General features: G+C 42.6%; 2 protein-coding genes across 8 annotated transcripts in view; one reads left to right on the forward strand and one right to left on the reverse strand.

Moving 5' to 3' along the window:
* Positions 1–171: 171 nt before the first annotated feature.
* The window catches only part of LOC127917387 (NACHT, LRR and PYD domains-containing protein 3-like), a 24832-nt gene continuing 5003 nt past the window's right edge, over positions 172–20000 (forward strand). Inside the window, exons 1-7 of the mRNA XM_052500570.1 lie at positions 172–512; positions 3407–3523; positions 3781–3865; positions 3989–4217; positions 5741–7532; positions 7818–7991; positions 18697–18885. Coding sequence (XP_052356530.1) covers positions 205–512; positions 3407–3523; positions 3781–3865; positions 3989–4217; positions 5741–7532; positions 7818–7991; positions 18697–18885 — 2894 coding nt within the window. The 5' untranslated portion in view covers positions 172–204. The remainder of the gene's footprint in view (positions 513–3406; positions 3524–3780; positions 3866–3988; positions 4218–5740; positions 7533–7817; positions 7992–18696; positions 18886–20000) is intronic.
* On the reverse strand, positions 13711–18690 carry LOC127917388 (uncharacterized). 7 transcript variants are annotated; one of them, XM_052500578.1, is made up of 2 exons: positions 18330–18690; positions 13711–17857 (listed from the first exon to the last, which is right to left on the reverse strand). In XM_052500578.1, exon 2 carries the CDS (start codon positions 17129–17131, stop codon positions 15971–15973), a length of 1161 nt encoding a protein of 386 aa, XP_052356538.1. In that variant the 5' UTR covers positions 17132–17857; positions 18330–18690; the 3' UTR covers positions 13711–15970. The 7 variants fall into 7 exon arrangements, with proteins under 7 accessions (XP_052356538.1, XP_052356537.1, XP_052356536.1 ...); XM_052500577.1 differs by having other exon boundaries at positions 13711–18034; XM_052500576.1 differs by having other exon boundaries at positions 18212–18388.

Consider the following 20000-nt stretch of genomic DNA (forward strand, 5'->3'; position numbering starts at 1 on the left):
TTATTATTACAGACAGTTACCATGGAGATGAAATGTCACAACTACGTTTTCATGTGATTGCAATAAATCTTCTGATTGTTTCTATGTCTGTTAGTAAATGTTTCATGAGAGAAAATTAATATATTATAACAATTAACATTAAATAATTACTGTGTTAACCACAACCAACATTTTGGATCTCTGTTTAGGGGTCAGTGCTCTACAATGAGTCTCTCTGGGGAGAGAGAGGAGCGGGGCCCTGCCTCTAAAATGAGTCTCTCTGAGGAGAGCAAGAAGGGGGGCCCTGCCTCTAAAATGAGTCTCTCTGTGGAGAGAGAGGAGCGGGGCCCTGCCTCTAAAATGAGTCTCTCTGGGGAGAGAAAGGAGGGGGGCCCTGCCTCTAAAATGAGTCTCTCTGGGGAGAGAAAGGAGGGGGGCCCTGCCTCTAAAATTAGTCTCTATGGGGAGAGAGAGGAGGGGGGCCCTGCCTCTAAAATGATTCTCTCTGGGGAACAGGACACCAAGGCTAAGAGGTGAGATGACAATTTGATGACATTATTAAGAGTTTATTTCAAAATGTCCACATTTGTTTTTAATCAGAAATGGTTGCTATGGGGTACATTCAATATTACTGTTCTCAGAGTTTTAACTAATAGGTTTTAGATAGGTATATATATATATATATACTCACTTAAACTATCTTAATTAAGATGAAAGCACTTTCTGTAAATCACTCTGGATAAGAGCATCTGCTAAATCAGGGGTTCTCAATCCGGGGTGTGGAGGTACTGCAGGGGTTCTCAATCCTGGGTCTGTGGAGGTACTGTAGGGGGTTCTCAATCCGGGGTCTGTGGAGGTACTGCAGGGGTTCTCAATCCGGGACTGTGGAAGTACTGCAGGGGTTCTCAATCCGGGGTCTGTGGAGGTACTGCAGGGGGTTCTCAATCCTGGGTCTGTGGAGGTACTGCAGGGGTTCTCAATCCGGGGTCTGTGGAGGTACTGCAGGGGTTCTCAATCCGGGGTCTGTGGAGGTACTGCAGGGGTTCTCAATCCGGGGTCTGTGGAGGTACTGCAGGGGTTCTCAATCCTCGGTCTGTGGAGGTACTGCAGGGGTTCTCAATCGGGGTCTGTGGAGGTACTGCAGGGTTCTCAATCCGGGGTCTGTGGAGGTCCTGCAGGGGTTCTCAATCCAGGGTCTGTGGAGGTACTGCAGGGGTTCTCACGGCACCCTGACTGTACTCGTTGTAAATGTACAACTCTTCACACCCGTTTAACAACTCTAAATAGCTTTGGCATAGTAGTCATCAAGTCCCTTGCCAATAATGTTTCCTAGAACGTTGGAACAATGTTCATTTCCATAGATGCCTTCAAGGGCCATTTCAGGATTATTAATTAACAACATGATGTTGTGTCCAAAGGGAGAACTGGAAATAACATGATGTAGATAATTAAATAATCAGAAGAAAAACGTGTTTGTTATTATACACTCTTAGAACAGAAGGTTCCTTCTAGAACCAAAAAGGCTTCTATCACTTCCTTAATTTAAGGAACCACTAAAAGTTATTATTTTTCAGTGAAGAAGAACCTCCAGAGTTCTGATCAACGAAAGGTTCATGAATGTTTTGAGGATGTGACTCCAGCCTGAGTTAATGTTCAGAAATAAGCATGAGTTAATCTGCCAAAATGAAGACAAAATGCTATGCAGTTATACATGGTATCACTTGTTATACATAATTAATAAACATACTGTACATAATTGCCAAAAGCACAAGACTTACTGTTGCATGTAGGTCTATATTATTAATGGATTGATCATATAGAAATATAAAACATTATTTTAACTTCTCCAACTAATTACATGTGGCTCAGGAACCACTGACTCACTGCATTATTCTATAGTATTATCAAGACACTGCTGTTAACTCTTAACTACTTAGGACAGCTCACCAGGTGTCCTAAATATCTGCCGACTAGGTGGGACTGAGACTTCATGCATAGCTTTAATTTATACCCATAAGTTTAAAATGTCTTTATTCTCTGCACTTATACGACCAATGTTCTACTCTGAGACACTTTGTGGATATGGGCCCAGATCTCAACATATTGTTATAAAGAAATTTAGAATGTTTGTTTTACATAATAATAAAAAAAATATATATAAAAAGAATATTACTAACTGTAAAGAGTTGATATTATATTATAATATATATATATATATATATTACTAATGTAACCCACTGTAAAGAGTTGATATTATAATATATATACTGTATATTACTAATGTAACCCACTGTAAAGAGTTGATATTATAATATATATACTGTATATTACTAATGTAACCCACTGTAAAGAGTTTATATTATATTATAATATATATATTACTAATGTAACCCACTGTAAAGACTGGGTTTAGTTATTTTGATCAGTTGGTACAGCTCGGTAAGCTGGCTAGCTACTCTACCAGCAGCATCCTAGTTATCCTAGCTAGTCGGTACAGCTCGGTAATCTAGCTAGCTACTCTACCAGCAGCATCCTAGTTATCCTAGCTAGTCGGTACAGCTCGGTAAACTAGCTAGCTACTCTACCAGCAGCATCCTAGTTACCATAGCTACTCTACCAGCAGCATCCTAGTTACCATAGCTACTCTACCAGCAGCATCCTAGTTACCATAGCTACCACTACATCATCTCCGGCTGTCTGCATTTCTTGTGGACCGATGGAGCTCCCCGGTTGTTTCTTCCACCTGTTAAATCCCGGTGAGACTTCTCCCTCTCTCGTTGACGGATGCTGGCTACCTCTGTCCGGTTCTCCTCTCTTCACTAGATGGACGGTAACTTTAGTGTTTAAACCTCTGTGTCCAAGGACCGAACTTTTGAATATTATTTTCAGGGCGCCTCAATAGCAGGTATTGAACCCCGGGTAAATAATCACTAGTCAGAACCTCAACCTCAGTATACATTCATTATAAAAAATCATCTTAATATCTGATATTGTGAGTAAACAACCTCGAGAGTGCGTCTTCCAGCCCTCCAATAAATTACATAATTCAACCCTCCCGGTTAGTAAATGTACCTCAACATGCCCCCGGAGAAGGCAGAGTAACGACACCAGCTTTTTAGCGGGGCTGACAGACTGACTACAACGCTCGCTTCGCTAAATTTATTTAGTTATTAAAAATGACACACTGCTCGCGCGTGCCAACAAGCGTCTAACTAACTTCTGGAAGTCAGTTCTATTTGTGACGTAGTTCGCGCTGCATCTCCTCATTGGTTTATAGAAGCAGGCCATCTCCTCATTTAGCAATAAAACATAAACAACTTCTTTAAACAATAAAAGCTCATTTACGAACATTTCTGAAAAGTGATATATAGCTTTTTGGAGTTCAGAGTAGATGAGAGATGTAATGTTTGTCTCTGTTGTGTTGAAGCCCAATCAAGCAGGAGAGACCAGCCTCCCCTGTTCCCAGCTGTGTGTCCATGAAGAGTGACAAGTCTATGGATCAACCTTTACAGTTTAGAGAGGGAGACTTTTCTACTGAACAAAGGTAAGAAGAACTCATGGGTCCTGGTCAGTGAGTTAAACAACACTGTCTCTAGTCATTTCTCCTCCCATTTTCCCATTTATTGTTGTTGTTTTCATAATCCATAGGCTAATCATTTTGTCCATCTTCATAGTCCTAAAACAATATTAAACAAACACAACATTCCCTCCTTCCCAGTGTGTGTGTGTGTGTGTGTGTGTGTGTGCATGTGTGTGTGTACTCCCTGGATGAGGAGATGTAATCTCATGTTTTGTCCACAGAAACCAACAGGAGAGATCAGAGTCAGAGATTCTCAGTGGTCAGTCTTCCCAGAGTCATCAAACAGACCTGGACTCCATATTCAGTGTATGTGGTCCTGTTATGTACTTTTGTTTACCTCAAGAAAAGTTGATCTGTCAATCATTCATTAATGTGTTAATGAGAAAGCATTTCTTCTCTTGCTTAACTTATTTACTTTATTTATTTCAGATGCTTGAAGAGAAAATTATGACATTTGTGAAGAACGAGCTGAAGATGTTCAAGAGGATTCTTAGTCCAGAACTCCCACAAGGCTTTGAGAGTCAGAAGCAGGATAAGGAAGTGGTGGATGCTGAAGATGAGAAGCAGGAGAGCAGTGCCAGAGAGGGGGCTCTGAAGATCACACTGCACATCCTGAGGAAAATAAACCAGAAGGAGCTTGCTGACACACTGGAGAAATGTAAGAGCTGTCTGCCTCATGTTGAATGCTGTTATAACATTTAAAAGCTTTTGGTAAAGTACAGCTAAAGTAGCTGTGTAACTCAATGATATTGAAACAGCCTTAACACAACACCTAGTGACCTCATCAAGTAGCAGCAGGGATGTGATGTGGTGACAAATTTAGAGAAAGAGAGCCAGACAGACAGATAGCCAGACACAGACAGACAGACAGACAGACAGACAGACAGACAGACAGACAGACATACAGACAGACAGACAGACAGACAGACAGACAGACAGACAGACAGACAGACAGACAGACAGACAGCATTAATAATACCAATAATAATGTAATCAGTCATACCAGTCTGTAATGCATTATGAAAACATTTACACATTTAGACAGTCAGTTAACTTCTTGCATCGAGCCATCCCGGATCCGTTATCGTGGCTACAGCCTCAAGCTCATTACCATAACGCAACGTTAACTATTCATGAAAATCGCTAATGAAATGAAATGAATCTATTTGCTCTCAAGCTTATCCTTTTGTTAACAACATCATCTCAGATTTTCAAAATATGCTTCTCAACCATTGCAAAACAAGCATTTGTGTAACAGTATTGATGGCTAACGTAGAATTTAGCATAGCATTTAGCGTTAGCATTCAGCATGCAACATTTTCCACAAAAACCATAAAAGCATTCAAATAAAATCATTTACCTTTGAAGAACTTCGGATGTTTTCAATGAGGAGACTCTGTTAGCAAATGTTCCGTTTTTACAAAAAATATTATTTGTGTCGACTAATCGCTCAAGTTTTGTTCATCGCGTTTGGGTAAAAAAAAGGAAAGGGTAAGGAAAAAAAGAATAAGTCATTAAAACGCAAACTTTTTTCCTAATTAACTCCATAATATCGACAGAAACATGGCAAACGATGTTTAGAATCAATCCTCGAGGTGTTTTTCACATATCCATCGACGATAAAATCCTTCGTGGCATTTTACTTTCTGTTCTGAAGAAATGGAACGCGCATGGACCTACAGATTACGCACACAGGACACCGGGCGGGACACCAGGTAAATGTAGTCTCTTATGGTCAATCTTCCAATGATATGCCTACAAACACGTCACAATGCTGCAGACACCTTGGAGAAACGACACAAAGGGCAGGCTCATTCCTGGCGCATTCACAGCCATATAAGGAGACATTGGAACACAGCGCCTTCAGAATCTGGGGCATTTCCTGTATGAAACTTCATCTTGGTTTCGCCTGTTGCATTAGTTCTGGGGCACGCACAGATAATATCTTTGCAGTTTTGGAGACGTCAGAGTTGTGTCTTTCCAAGGCTGTCAATTCCATGCATATTCAAGCATCTTTTCGTGACAAAATGTTGCGCTTAAAACGGGCACGTCTTTTTATCCAATAATGACACAGCGCCCCTATAGGTTCAACAGGTTAAGAGAAGAAATTACTATAAAATAACTATAATTGAAAACTTTATAACATTCCTACAATACTGTACATGTTATTTCTTCATTCAGATGAGCTTGCTGTGATTTGCCAACGTGAACACAAATCTAATCTAAAGAAGAAGTTTCAATGTGTATTTGAGGGGATCGCTAAACAAGGAAACCCAACACTTCTCAATAACATCTACACAGAGCTCTACATCACAGAGGGTGGAACAGGAGAGGTCAATAATGAACATGAGCTGAGACAGATTGAGACAACAACCAGGAAACAAGCAAGACCAGAGACTGCAATCAAATGTAACGACATCTTCAAACCCTTAACTGGACAAGACAAACCTATCAGAACTGTGCTGACAAAGGGAGTCGCTGGCATTGGAAAAACAGTCTCTGTGCAGAAGTTCATTCTGGACTGGGCTGAAGGAAAAGCAAATCAGGATGTCCAATTTGTATTTTCATTTCCTTTTCGGGAGCTGAATTTGATGAAAGAGGAAAAACACACTTTGATTGAACTTCTCAATCACTTCTCAATGGAAACCAAACAATCAAGAATCTCCAACTATGACAAGTACAAAGTTCTGTTCATCTTTGATGGTCTGGATGAGTGCCGACTGCCCCTAGACTTCCAGAAGAACAAGATCTGTTGGGACGTCACAGAGTCAACCTCAGTGGATGTTCTGCTGACAAATCTCATCAAGGGAAATCTGCTCCCCTCTGCTCTCCTCTGGATAACTACCCGACCTGCAGCAGCCAATAAGATCCCTTCAGAGTGTGTTGACCAGGTGACAGAGGTACGAGGGTTCAATGACCCACAGAAGGAGGAGTACTTCAGGAAGAGATTCAGTGATGAGGACCTGTCCAGCAGAATCATCTCACACATAAAGACATCAAGGAGCCTCCACATCATGTGCCACATTCCAGTCTTCTGTTGGATTTCTGCAACAGTCCTTGAACACATGCTGAAACATAAGAGAGAAGAGATGCCCAAGACTCTGACTGAGATGTACACACACCTTGTGGTGTTTCATACCAAACAGAAGAATGAAAAGTATCTTGGGAAAGAAGAGACAGGTCCACACTGGAATAAAGAGAGCATTCTGTCACTGGGAAAACTGGCTTTCCAACAGCTTGTGAAGGGCAATCTGATTTTCTATGAAGAAGACCTGAAAGAGGCTGGCATTGATGTCAATGAAGCCTCAGTGTACTCAGGATTGTGCACACAGCTCTTTAAAGAGGAATGTGGGCTGTACCAGGACAAGGTGTACTGCTTTGTTCATCTGAGCATTCAGGAGTTTCTGGCTGCTGTATATGTGTTCCTCTCATTCATCAACAACAATGAGAATCTAATGGACAAACTGAGAACGACGTCCAGGAATTTTTATGTGAGGAACAAACAAAGGCGTAAAGTTACTTTCTACAAGAGTGCTGTGGATAAAGCCTTACAAAGTGAGACGGGAAACCTGGACCTTTTCCTCCGCTTCCTTCTGGGCCTCTCAGTGGAGTCCAATCAGAAGCACTTACGAGGTCTACTGACAAAGACAAGAAGCAGCTCACAGAGCCATGAAGGTACAGTCAAGTACATCAAGGAGAAGATCAGGAAGAATCCCTCTCCAGAGAGGAGCATCAATCTGTTCCACTGTCTGAATGAACTGAATGACCATTCTCTAGTGGAGGAGATCCAAAGCTTCCTGAGATCAGGAAGTCTCTCAAAACGCAACCTGTCACCTGCACAGTGGTCAGCTCTGGTCTTTGTGTTGCTGACTTCAGAAAAGGAGCTGGATGTGTTTGACCTGAAGAAATACTCCAGATCAGAGGAAGGTCTTCTGAGGCTGCTGCCAGTGGTTAAAGCCTCCAGAGCTGTTCTGTGAGTAAATAAAATGACATATAAGAACTAATCATCAGGAAGAAATATTAAGTTAGAGAAAAATATGTATTATAATATGTATATAATATTTTATTGAAAAACATACTGAATAAATTCATTGACTTTCACATTAGTATAACAATATGACCATACAATTCTAGGAAACGGATGATGAATCTATATGTTATTTGAGAGAATAAACCAAATGCATCTGCCATTGTCCTTCTACACTACTGGTGTTAAATTAACAGTGTGTTTGTGAAGTCATGATGATCTCTTTGTCAGGCTGTCAGGCTGTGGAGTCACAGAGGAAGGCTGTGCTTCTCTGGTCTCAGCTCTGGAGTCAAACCCCTCACACCTGAGAGAGCTGGATCTGAGTAACAATGACCTGAAGGATTCAGGAGTGAAGCTGCTCTCTGATGGACTGGGGAATCCCCACTGTAAACTGGAGACTCTGAGGTCAGTATTATCAGATATGAAAGCACTTTAATAATGTAGTTCTCCCATTTGAAAAAGTCGTAATTACTCTGAAACATTCACTTATAGTGTATTAAAGTAGTCATAAGTTTAGTATTTGGTCCCATATTCCATGCCTGCAGTGATTACATCAAGCTTGTGATTCTACTAACTTGTTGAATTAATTTGCAGTTTGTCTTGGTTGTGTTTTAGATGTTTTTCCTAATAGAAACTGAATGGTGAATAATGTCCTGTCATTTTGGAGTCACTTCACTTGTATTGTCAGTAAGAATAGAAGATGTTTCTGAACACTTCTACATTCATGTGGATGCTACCAAGATTATGAATAATCAGGAATGATTCGTTAATTTTATTTTTATTTTTTATTTCACCTTTATTTAACCAGGTAGGCAAGTTGAGAACAAGTTCTCATTTACAATTGCGACCTGGCCAAGATAAAGCAAAGCAGTTCGACAGATACAACGACACAGAGTTACACATGGAGTAAAACAAACATACAGTCAATAATACAGTATAAACAAGTCTATATACGATGTGAGCAAATGAGGTGAGAAGGGAGGTAAAGGCAAAAAAAGGCCATGGTGGCGAAGTAAATACAATATAGCAAGTAAACCACTGGAATGGTAGATTTGCAATGGATGAATGTGCAAAGTAGAAATAAAAATAATGGGGTGCAAAGGAGCAAAATAAATAAATAAATGAAATACAGTTGGGAAAGAGGTAGTTGTTTGTCTTCAATTATAGGTGGGCTATGTACAGGTGCAGTAATCTGTGAGCTGCTCTGACAGTTGGTGCTTAAAGCTAGTGAGAGAGATAAGTGTTTCAGTTTCAGAGATTTTTGTAGTTCGTTCCAGTCATTGGCAGCAGAGAACTGGAAGGAGAGGCGGCCAAAGAAAGAATTGGTTTTGGGGGTGACTAGAGAGATATACCTGCTGGAGCGTGTGCTACAGGTGGGAGATGCTATGGTGACCAGCGAGCTGAGATAAGGGGGGACTTTACCTAGCAGGGTCTTGTAGATGACATGGAGCCAGTGGGTTTGGCGACGAGTATGAAGCGAGGGCCAGCCAACGAGAGCGTACAGGTCGCAGTGGTGGGTAGTATATGGGGCTTTGGTGACAAAACGGATTGCACTGTGATAGACTGCATCCGATTTGCTGAGTAGAGTATTGGAGACTATTTTGTAAATGACAGTCGGTAGGCTAGTCAGTGTTACAAGGGTATGTTTGGCAGCATGAGTGAAGGATGCTTTGTTGCGAAATAGGAAGCCAATTCTAGATTTAAATTTGGATTGGAGATGTTTGATGTGAGTCTGGACGGAGAGTTTACAGTCTAACCAGACACCTAAGTATTTGTAGTTGTCCACGTATTCTAAGTCAGAGCCGTCCAGAGTAGTGATGTTGGACAGGCGGGCAGGTGCAGGTAGCGATCGGTTGAAGTTAATCGGTTAATGATGATGAATGACAAAGTTACAGAGATACAAACATCATACCCCATGCATTAATGGTGAGAGGTTAGCATGTTTTGTTGTAGCCTCTGTTATTGGTAATGGTGAGAGGTTATCATGTTTTGTTGTATCCTCTGTTATTGGTAATGGTGAGAGGTTAACATGTTTTGTTGTAGCCTCTGTTATTGGTAATGGTGAGAGGTTAGCATGTTTTGTTGTAGTCTCTGTTATTGGTAATGGTGAGAGGTTAGCATGTTTTGTTGTAACCTCTGTTATTGGTAATGGTGAGAGGTTAGTATGTTTTGTTGTAGTCTCTGTTATTGGTAATGGTGAGAGGTTATTATGTTTTGTTGTAGTCTCTGTTATTGGTAATGGTGAGAGGTTAGCATGTTTTGTTGTAGCCTCTGTTATTGGTAATGGTGAGGTTAGCATGCTTTGTTTGTTGTATTCTCTGTTATTGGTAATGGTGAGAGGTTAGCATGTTTTGTTGTAGCCTCTGTTATTGGTAATGGTGAGAGGTTAGCATGTTTTGTTGTAGCCTCTGTTATTGGTAATGGTGAGAGGTTAGCATGTTTTGTTGTAGCATCTGTTATTGGTAATGGTGAGAGGTTAGCATGTTTTGTTGTAGCCTCTGTTATTGGTAATGGTGAGAGGTTAGCATGTTTTGTTGTAGCCTCTGTTATTGGTAATGGTGAGAGGTTAGCATGTTTTGTTGTAGTCTCTGTTATTGGTAATGGTGAGAGGTTAGCATGTTTTGTTGTAACCTCTGTTATTGGTAATGGTGAGAGGTTAGTATGTTTTGTTGTAGTCTCTGTTATTGGTAATGGTGAGAGGTTATTATGTTTTGTTGTAGTCTCTGTTATTGGTAATGGTGAGAGGTTAGCATGTTTTGTTGTAGCCTCTGTTATTGGTAATGGTGAGGTTAGCATGCTTTGTTTGTTGTATTCTCTGTTATTGGTAATGGTGAGAGGTTAGTATGTTTTGTTGTAGCCTCTGTAATTGGTAATGGTGAGAGGTTAGTATGTTTTGTTGTATCCTCTGTTATTGGTAATGGTGAGAGGTTAGTATGTTTTGTTGTAGCCTCTGTTATTGGTAATGGTTAGAGGTTAGTATGTTTTGTTGTAATCTCTGTAATTGGTAATGGTGAGAGGTTAGTATGTTTTGTTGTAGCCTCTGTTATTGGTAATGGTGAGAGGTTAGTATGTTTTGTTGTCGTCTGTTATTGGTAATGGTGAGAGGTTAGCATGTTTTGTTGTAGCCTCTGTTATTGGTAATGGTGAGAGGTTAGCATGTTTTGTTGTAGTCTCTGTTATTGGTAATGGTGAGAGGTTAGTATGTTTTGTTGTAATCTCTGTAATTGGTAATGGTGAGAGGTTAGTATGTTTTGTTGTAATCTCTGTAATTGGTAATGGTGAGAGGTTAGTATGTTTTGTTGTAGCCTCTGTTATTGGTAATGGTGAGAGGTTAGTATGTTTTGTTGTCGTCTGTTATTGGTAATGGTGAGAGGTTAGCATGTTTTGTTGTAGCCTCTGTTATTGGTAATGGTGAGAGGTTAGCATGTTTTGTTGTAGTCTCTGTTATTGGTAATGGTGAGAGGTTAGTATGTTTTGTTGTAATCTCTGTAATTGGTAATGGTGAGAGGTTAGTATGTTTTGTTGTAATCTCTGTAATTGGTAATGGTGATGTTGTACCATCTGTAACTGTCACACTCATTATCATGGCATCATCAGGATTAGTTTAGTAGTGCTTAGAAAGATGTTATCTACTCAGACAAAAAATTACTCCAGTCATGAATCACAATTGTTTTAATGAACAAAAATAACCCAAAATAACCCAAAACAAACTGTAAATGCAACAAACGAGTTTGTCACGACTTCCGCCGAGGTCGGTCCCTCTCCTTGTTCGGACGGCATTCGGTGGTTGACGTCACCGGCCTTCTAGCCATCGCCGATCCACTTTCATTTTCCATTTGTTTTGTCTTTGTTTTACACAGCTGGTTTCATTTCCCCAATTACATGTTCAATATTTAACCCTCTTTTTCCCCTTTGTTTTCTGTCTGTTCGGTCTGTTATTGTGGGCTCGGTATTACGACATGTTAGTAGAATATTTGAGTAAAGTTACTTGTGCTACTCATCTCTGCTGTCCTGCGCCTGACTCCTCTGCACCAGCTACACCCAGACCATTACAGGGACACATCTCTGCTGTCCTGACTCCTCTGCACCAGCTACACACAGACCACTACAGGGACACATCTCTGCTGTCCTGACTCCTCTGCACCAGCCTCACCCAGACCACTACAGAGACACATCTCTGCTGTCCTGACTCCTCTGCACCAGCCTCACCCAGACCATTACAGAGACACATCTCTGCTGTCCTGACTCCTCTGCACCAGCCTCACCCAGACCATTACAGAGACACATCTCTGCTGTCCTGACTCCTCTGCACCAGCCTCACCCAGACCACTACAGAGTTTCAGTCACAAGCTGGATGAAGTCATTGCGTTCAAGGAATATCGGACCAAATACTCAACTTTTGACTATTTTAATACACTGAAAGTTAATTGGTCAGAATACTTATGATTTCTTCAAATGGGGGGACTAGATATATAAAGTGCTTTTATTTTTCTAAATGGTGAAACAGATATGTATTAAAATACCCTAAAAAAAACGGTGACATTATAAACTGTCACCTCATATGAAACATTTGATCTGAAATCCAAAATGTTGGAGAATAGAGACACATTTAAAATGTTAGCTTCACTGTCTAAATAGATGTGGTGTGGACTGTATACTCAATACAATCTAAATCTGATACTCACTGTCTAAATAGATATGGTGTGGACTGTATACTCAATACAATCTAAATCTGATACCTCACTGTCTAAATAGATATGGTGTGGACTGTATACTCAATACAATCTAAATCTGATACCTCACTGTCTAAATAGATATGATGTGGACTGTATACTCAATACAATCTAAATCTGATACCTCACTGTCTAAATAGATATGGTGTGGACTGTATACTCAATACAATCTAAATCTGATTCCTCACTGTCTAAATAGATATGGTGTGGACTGTATACTCAATACAATCTAAATCTGATACCTCACTGTCTAAATAGATATGATGTGGACTGTATACTCAATACAATCTAAATCTGATACCTCACTGTCTAAATAGATATGGTGTGGACTGTATACTCAATACAATCTAAATCTGATACCTCACTGTCTAAATTGTGAGCGTACCAAGTAATTAGGCGTCACTCTAAAGCGGGAAGGTGGAATAAACGAGTCAGGAGTAGGTTTTTCTGATTGAACACGGTTCTCTATTGAGGGTATTTTGTCAACAAAACCATTCTAACATAAGCAATGAAAAATCCTCCAAGGAAAAAACACACATCTTCTTCTCCAGATGAAACAAGAACACAATAGTATAATCTTTAAACTACAACAAACATAAATCACGGGTTTGTCACCATCTTCGTGGTTCATTCAGCACAGCTTCTCTCTCTCGGTGGCCATCTTCCAGAGATAGTTTTCCCCCCTTCTCTGCTGGTTCCATTCTCTCTTTTATAGGGGAAGGAGAGTATCTCATTAGTACCGTCAGCTGTGCTTAATTGACTCTGGTTACCTTGTCTCCCATGCTTTGTTGGGCTACTATCCATGAGCCCAGCCTGCCCTCTAGTGGTCCTTCCACATACCTTCCCCCCCAGGACCGAACCGGAGGGTCGGGCGCCAGACGCACCGTCTTGGTCGCGTCGGGACAGCGCGTCTGCATTCCCGTTCCTCGATCCGGCCCTGTGGATGACATGGAAAGAGAACGGTTGTAAAGACAAAAACCATCTGGCTATTCTGTTGTTATTGTTTCTCTTACCAGCCATCCACGTGAGGGGCGCATGGTCAGTAACTAATGCAAACCTCCGACCCAGTAGGTAGTACCGGAGATAATCGAGGGCCCACTTGATGGCTAAGGCCTCTTTCTCTACGGTCGCATACCTCTGTTCCCGATCGCTGAGTTTCCTACTAATGAAGAGAATCGGCTTCTCTGCTTCACCTTCACCCTGAGCTAGTACGGCTCCGAGCCCTGTATCCGAGGCGTCGACCTGCACAATGAACTCTTGTGAGAAGTCCGGAGCCTGTAGAACGGGATCGGAACACAGGCCATCTTTTAACAATTGAAAGGCCTCTTCCGTCTCTTCTTTCCACTCTACCTGGTTTGGCAGGTTTTTCCTGATGAGGTTTGTGAGGGGTTGGCAATGGTTGCATATCCCGGGATAAAACGGCGATAATATCCTGTTATCCCTAAGAAGGCCCGAACGTCTCGCTTGGTCCGGGGTCGAGGCCAGTCACGAATTGCCCTGGTCTTCTCTGCCTGCGGGCGTATTTTCCCATTCCCCACGGTATACCCCAGGTATTCCGCTTCGGACAGGCCCAGGCAGCATTTATTTGGATTGGCTGTCAACCCTGTGGCTTCCAAACTCACGAGCACCGCCCGTAATCGCAGGAGGTGACTATCCCAGTCCTCGCTGTGGATGACCACATCGTCTATGTACGCCGCTGCATACTCTTGATGGGGCCGTAGAATGGCATCCATGAGGCGTTGGAAGGTTGCAGCAGCTCCGTGCAGTCCGAAGGGCATCCTCACATACTGGAAAAGCCCCTCTGGGGTGGCGAAGGCAGTCTTTGGGCGATCCTCCGGAGCCACCGGCACTTGCCAATATCCCTTCGTCAAATCCAGGGTAGTGATGAACTTGGCCTTTCCTAAGCGCTCCAAGAGTTCATCCACGCGGGGCATGGGGTACGCATCGAATGTAGAGATGGCATTCACGCCCCTAAAGTCGTTGCAGAGTCTCATACTACCATCGGCTTTGGGGACCAGGACTATGGGACTGGACCACTCGCTCGTCGAGGGCTCGATCACGCCCATCCTCAACATCTCCCTCACCTCTTTCTTAGCGATGACTCGGCGAGCCTCAGGAATCCTGTAAGGGCGGATATGCACTTTCTTGCCGGGTTCAGTGTGGATATGGTGGAACAGGACATCTGTTTGTCCTGGGAATGGAGAGAATATTCGACCAAAGTTCATAATCAGCTTGTCTAGCTGCCTTGACTGCTCCGGTAGGAGAGTTTGGCCACGGCGCACCTCTGGTAGAGCCTTTTCTTTTCTTTGCCCTCCAGGGCCATCAAAGCCACCTCCTCCTCTCGTCCATGGTACGTCTTCAGCAGGTTTATGTGATAGAGTTGGACCTTCTTCCTCCTGTCAGGTTGCTTGATGAGGTAATTGACCGGTGAGACCCTTTTCATTACCTCGTAGGGCCCCCTCCACTGCGCCAGCAAGCGATGTTCGGCCGTGGTCACAAGCACCATCACTTTCTCTCCCACGGTGAACTCACGGGGGGGTCGCAGATTTATCATAGGCCCGGCCTTGGGTCCTTTGGGCCTTCTCCATATGCTCCTTGACTATGGGCCACACTGCTGACAGGCGGTCTCTCATCAGGGTAACATGTTCTATTGTAGATCGAAAGGGGCATGGTTGGGTCTCCCAGGTCTCCTTGGCTAAGTCGAGGATTCCTCGACAGGGTCTGCCATAGAGCAATTCAAACGGAGAGAATCCAGTGGATGCCTGGGGTACTTCTCGCAGGGCAAACATTAAGTGTGGGAGAAGCATGTCCCAGTTTTTCCCGTCTCGGGACACCACTCTTCTCAACATGCTTTTAATTGTTTTGTTCAAGCGTTCACACAACCCATCTGTTTGAGGGTGGAATATGCTTGTACGTATCTGTTGAACCTGATATAACCGACACAAGTCCTTCATCAACCGGGACATGAACGGGGTTCCTTGATCGGTTAAGATAGTCTTGGGAAGGCCCACACGAGAGAACATCAGGAATAACTCCTTGGCAATTCCCTTTGACGACATGTTACGTAGGGGTATGGCCTCCGGGAACTTGGTAGCATAATCTATAACCACTAGGATGTACTCGTGTCCTCTGGTGGATTTTGGGAGGGGTCCTACGAGGTCCATAGCTATGCGTTCAAAGGGAGTCTCTATGATGGGGAGAGGAATCAAAGGGTTACGTAGGTGTGGCCGTGGGGCTGTACGTTGACATTGATCACACGTCTTACAATACCTGGCCACATCTCGGGTGAAACGGGGCCAATAGAATCTCTGCATGATTCTGTCAATCGTCTTGTCTCGTGCCAGGTGTCCTCCTAGGACGTGGGAATGGGCTAACTGTAGAACTGTATCCCTGTATGGTCTAGGCACCATTAGTAATTCCTGGTTTTCCCCCCTTCGTCGTACGACCCAGTATAAGAGACCCCGCCTGATTGCATAGTAAGGAAGAGGGGGCTCACCTGATCCGTCGACGTTCCTTCCGTCGATCACCTTCACCTTCCTCATGGCCTCCCTTAGGTCTGGGTCTCTATGCTGCGAGGTGCCGAACTGTCCCTTTAATTCCTGGGGCAGGTCAACCTCAGTAGAGGGATGTGGAGGTTGTTCCACATCCCCATCAAGGGGAGACCGAGGAGAATCCCTTCCAGGTTCCCTCCTCGGATGGAGCTTCAAATATATCCCTTAGTGCCTGGTTGCTCCTTCCTTTTGGAGTGAGAATAGGCAGATTCACAGTGGGGTAATAGTGGGTGTCTCCATGGATACATGATACAGCTACTTTGTCTGGTAGCAGTGTGGCGGAGGTCACCATCCGCTCCTCTACTAACGTAACCATACTTCCCGAGTCGAGAATAGCTACCACATCTTGTCCTTCAACTCGCACCGGAATCTCTGAGGCTGGGGCTATCTCTGCTAACCAACAGTGTTGATCCTGCCCCCTCAAAACGGGATGTGTGGGGATAGGCAGTGATGACTCCGTGACCATGGGCTCATCCTTGCTAGGACATTGTGGGGCATAATGGTTGGGAGACTGACACTTATAACACCGACCCGGCTGTGTGGTGGCTGACTTCTCCCACCTCCGGGGGGGGCTTGGACGTTTCGGTGGCGGGCGCGCCGGGGTGAGTCGTGGTACGGGATTGGAAGACTCCTTCCGTTCCTCCTTGTCACTTTTTAACAACTCCCCTGTAGACCGATATGTTTCCACCGCCTGGGCTATGTCGTCGGCTGACAACGGGTTGGCTTGCCCCACAACCCTTTTTAAGTCACTGGGTAATTCTCTCAATATCTTGTCCACTACGAGAGTCTCTATCACATGTCCTACTCCCTTTCCAGGTTCTAGCCACTGTTTCGTCAGTCGTATTAAGGCGAAGATCTGGGCACGGACGGGTTGATCAGCTGTATAGGTCCATTGATGGAACTTTACAGCCCTATCTCTGGCAGTCAGCTGGTACCGGGACAGGATCTCGGTTTTGAGTCGCCCATAGTCCGCAGCTTCGTGGGAATCCAGGTCAAAATAGGCTTCCTGGGCCACCCCGGTCAAAAGAGGAGCTAATGCGCTAGCCCATTCTGTGGGCGGCCACTCTTCCAAGGTGGCCGTCCTTTCGAAGGTCATGAGAAAGGCCTCAATATCATCCTCCTTGGAGAGACGAGGTAAGATGGCGTGAGCAGCCGCTCTTGGCCTAACTGTAGGTTCTTCTCGTCGACTCAGCTGTTGTTGCAGGAGTTCTATGGTTGTCTGCTGTGCCGTGATCAATTGTTGTAGTAGGGCGTTATCCATCGTTCTTGAATGGTTCCTCCGGGTCTTCTGGAAGAATATTAATTTACTCACTTATCCTTGTGTCACTCGTCCACCTAATGCCTGCATCCTCCACCAATGTGAGCGTACCAAGTAATTAGGCGTCACTCTAAAGCGGGAAGGTGGAATAAACGAGTCAGGAGTAGGTTTTTCTGATTGAACACGGTTCTCTATTGAGGGTATTTTGTCAACAAAACCATTCTAACATAAGCAATGAAAAATCCTCCAAGGAAAAAACACACATCTTCTTCTCCAGATGAAACAAGAACACAATAGTATAATCTTTAAACTACAACAAACATAAATCACGGGTTTGTCACCATCTTCGTGGTTCATTCAGCACAGCTTCTCTCTCTCGGTGGCCATCTTCCAGAGATAGTTTTCCCCCTTCTCTGCTGGTTCCATTCTCTCTTTTATAGGGGAAGGAGAGTATCTCATTAGTACTGTCAGCTGTGCTTAATTGACTCTGGTTACCTTGTCTCCCATGCTTTGTTGGGCTACTATCCATGAGCCCAGCCTGCCCTCTAGTGGTCCTTCCACAAAATAGATATGGTGTGGACTGTATACTCAATACAATCTAAATCTGATACCTTACTGTCTAAATAGATATGGTGTGGACTGTATACTCAATACAATCTAAATCTGATTCCTCACTGTCTAAATAGATATGGTGTGGACTGTATACTCAATACAATCTAAATCTGATACCTTACTGTCTAAATAGATATGGTGTGGACTGTATACTCAATACAATCTAAGTCTGATACCTCACTGTCTAAATAGATATGGTGTGGACTGTATACTCAATACAATCTAAATCTGATACCTCACTGTCTAAATAGATATGGTGTGGACTGTATACTCAATACAATCTAAATCTGATACCTCACTGTCTAAATAGATATGGTGTGGACTGTATTCTCAATACAATCTAAATCTGATTCCTCACTGTCTAAATAGATATGGTGTGGACTGTATACTCAATACAATCTAAATCGGATACCTCACTGTCTAAATAGATATGGTTTGGACTGTATACTCAATACAATCTAAATCTGATACCTCACTGTCTAAATAGATGTGGTGTGGACTGAATACTCAATACAATCTAAATCTGATTCCTCACTGTCTAAATAGATATGTTGTGGACTGTATACTCAATACAATCTAAATCTGATACCTCAATGTCTAAATAGATATGGTGAGGACTGTATTCTCAATACAATCTAAATCTGATTCCTCACTGTCTAAATAGATATGGTGAGGACTGTATTCTCAATACAATCTAAATCTGATTCCTCACTGTCTGTCTTTTGACTGATACTGCTTTTTAAACTGGTCTGGTCAGTCTACTATAATATTTGTAATATGCATCTGTCTATCTACAAGCAATACTTGGAAAATGTGTCATTTCTAATAATGAAACATCCATTGATGAATAGATTTCAGGACACTGATATATCTGAACATAAAAAAAACATATACTCTCACTATTTTCACCACCAAAGAATATCAGTGTGATTTTAATATGATTTGACTCTTTGCAGGCTGTCAGGCTGTGGAGTCACAGAGGAAGGCTGTGCTTCTCTGGTCTCAGCTCTGGAGTCAAACGACTCACACCTGAGAGAGCTGGATCTGAGTAACAATGACCTGAAGGATTCAGGAGTGAAGCTGCTCTCTGCTGGACTGGGGAATTCCCACTGTAAACTGGAGACTCTGAGGTCAGTATTCCTGTAGTTGGTCAACAAGTGATAACTGTTCACCAGATCCACATGTGTTTACCAGACACACATAGTCCACACCATGTGTTTGGAGAGTGAAGATTACAGTTTAAATGTGGTGCTCTGCTCCAGCATTTTGGATTTGAGATATAATGTTTCATATTAGGAGACAGTACAGAATGTCACCTTTTATTTGAGGGAATTCATACACATATTTTACCGTTTAGATATGAATAGTGAATAATGATGAATAACAAAGTTATAGAGGCACAAATAGCAGTATAAATTCTAATCTCCTCTGTTATTGGTAATGGTGAGAGGTTAGTATGTTTTGTTGTAGTCTGTTATTGGTAATGGTGAGAGGTTAGCATGTTTTGTTGTAGTCTCTGTTATTGGTAATGGTGAGAGGTTAGCATGTTTTGTTGTAGTCTCTGTTATTGGTAATGGTGAGAGGTTAGTATGTTTTGTTGTAGTCTCAGTTATTGGTAATGGTGAGAGGTTAGTATGTTTTGTTGTAGCCTCTGTTATTGGTAATGGTGAGAGGTTAGTATGTTTTGTTGTAGTCTCTGTTATTGGTAATGGTGAGAGGTTAGCATGTTTTGTTGTAGTCTGTTATTGGTAATGGTGAGAGGTTAGTATGTTTTGTTGTAGTCTGTTATTGGTAATGGTGAGAGGTTAGTATGTTTTGTTGTAGTCTGTTATTGGTAATGGTGAGAGGTTAGTATGTTTTGTTGTAGTCTGTTATTGGTAATGGTGAGAGGTTAGCATGTTTTGTTGTAGTCTCTGTTATTGGTAATGGTGAGAGGTTAGTATGTTTTGTTGTAGTCTCTGTTATTGGTAATGGTGAGAGGTTAGTATGTTTTGTTGTAGTCTGTTATTGGTAATGGTGAGAGGTTAGTATGTTTTGTTGTAGTCTGTTATTGGTAATGGTGAGAGGTTAGTATGTTTTGTTGTAGTCTGTTATTGGTAATGGTGAGAGGTTAGCATGTTTTGTTGTAGCCTCTGTTATTGGTAATGGTGAGAGGTTAGCATGTTTTGTTGTAGCCTCTGTTATTGGTAATGGTGAGAGGTTAGCATGTTTTGTTGTAGCCTCTGTTATTGGTAATGGTGAGAGGTTAGTATGTTTTGTT

Source organism: Oncorhynchus keta, unplaced genomic scaffold (genome assembly GCF_023373465.1).
Source record: "Oncorhynchus keta strain PuntledgeMale-10-30-2019 unplaced genomic scaffold, Oket_V2 Un_contig_11389_pilon_pilon, whole genome shotgun sequence".
Lineage (NCBI taxonomy): Eukaryota > Metazoa > Chordata > Actinopteri > Salmoniformes > Salmonidae > Oncorhynchus > Oncorhynchus keta.

Excerpts from the sequence above, each read along its gene's own strand:
- LOC127917388 (XM_052500578.1), bottom strand. The coding sequence starts at position 17,131 with ATGGATAACGCCCTACTACAACAATTGATCACGGCACAGCAGACAACC.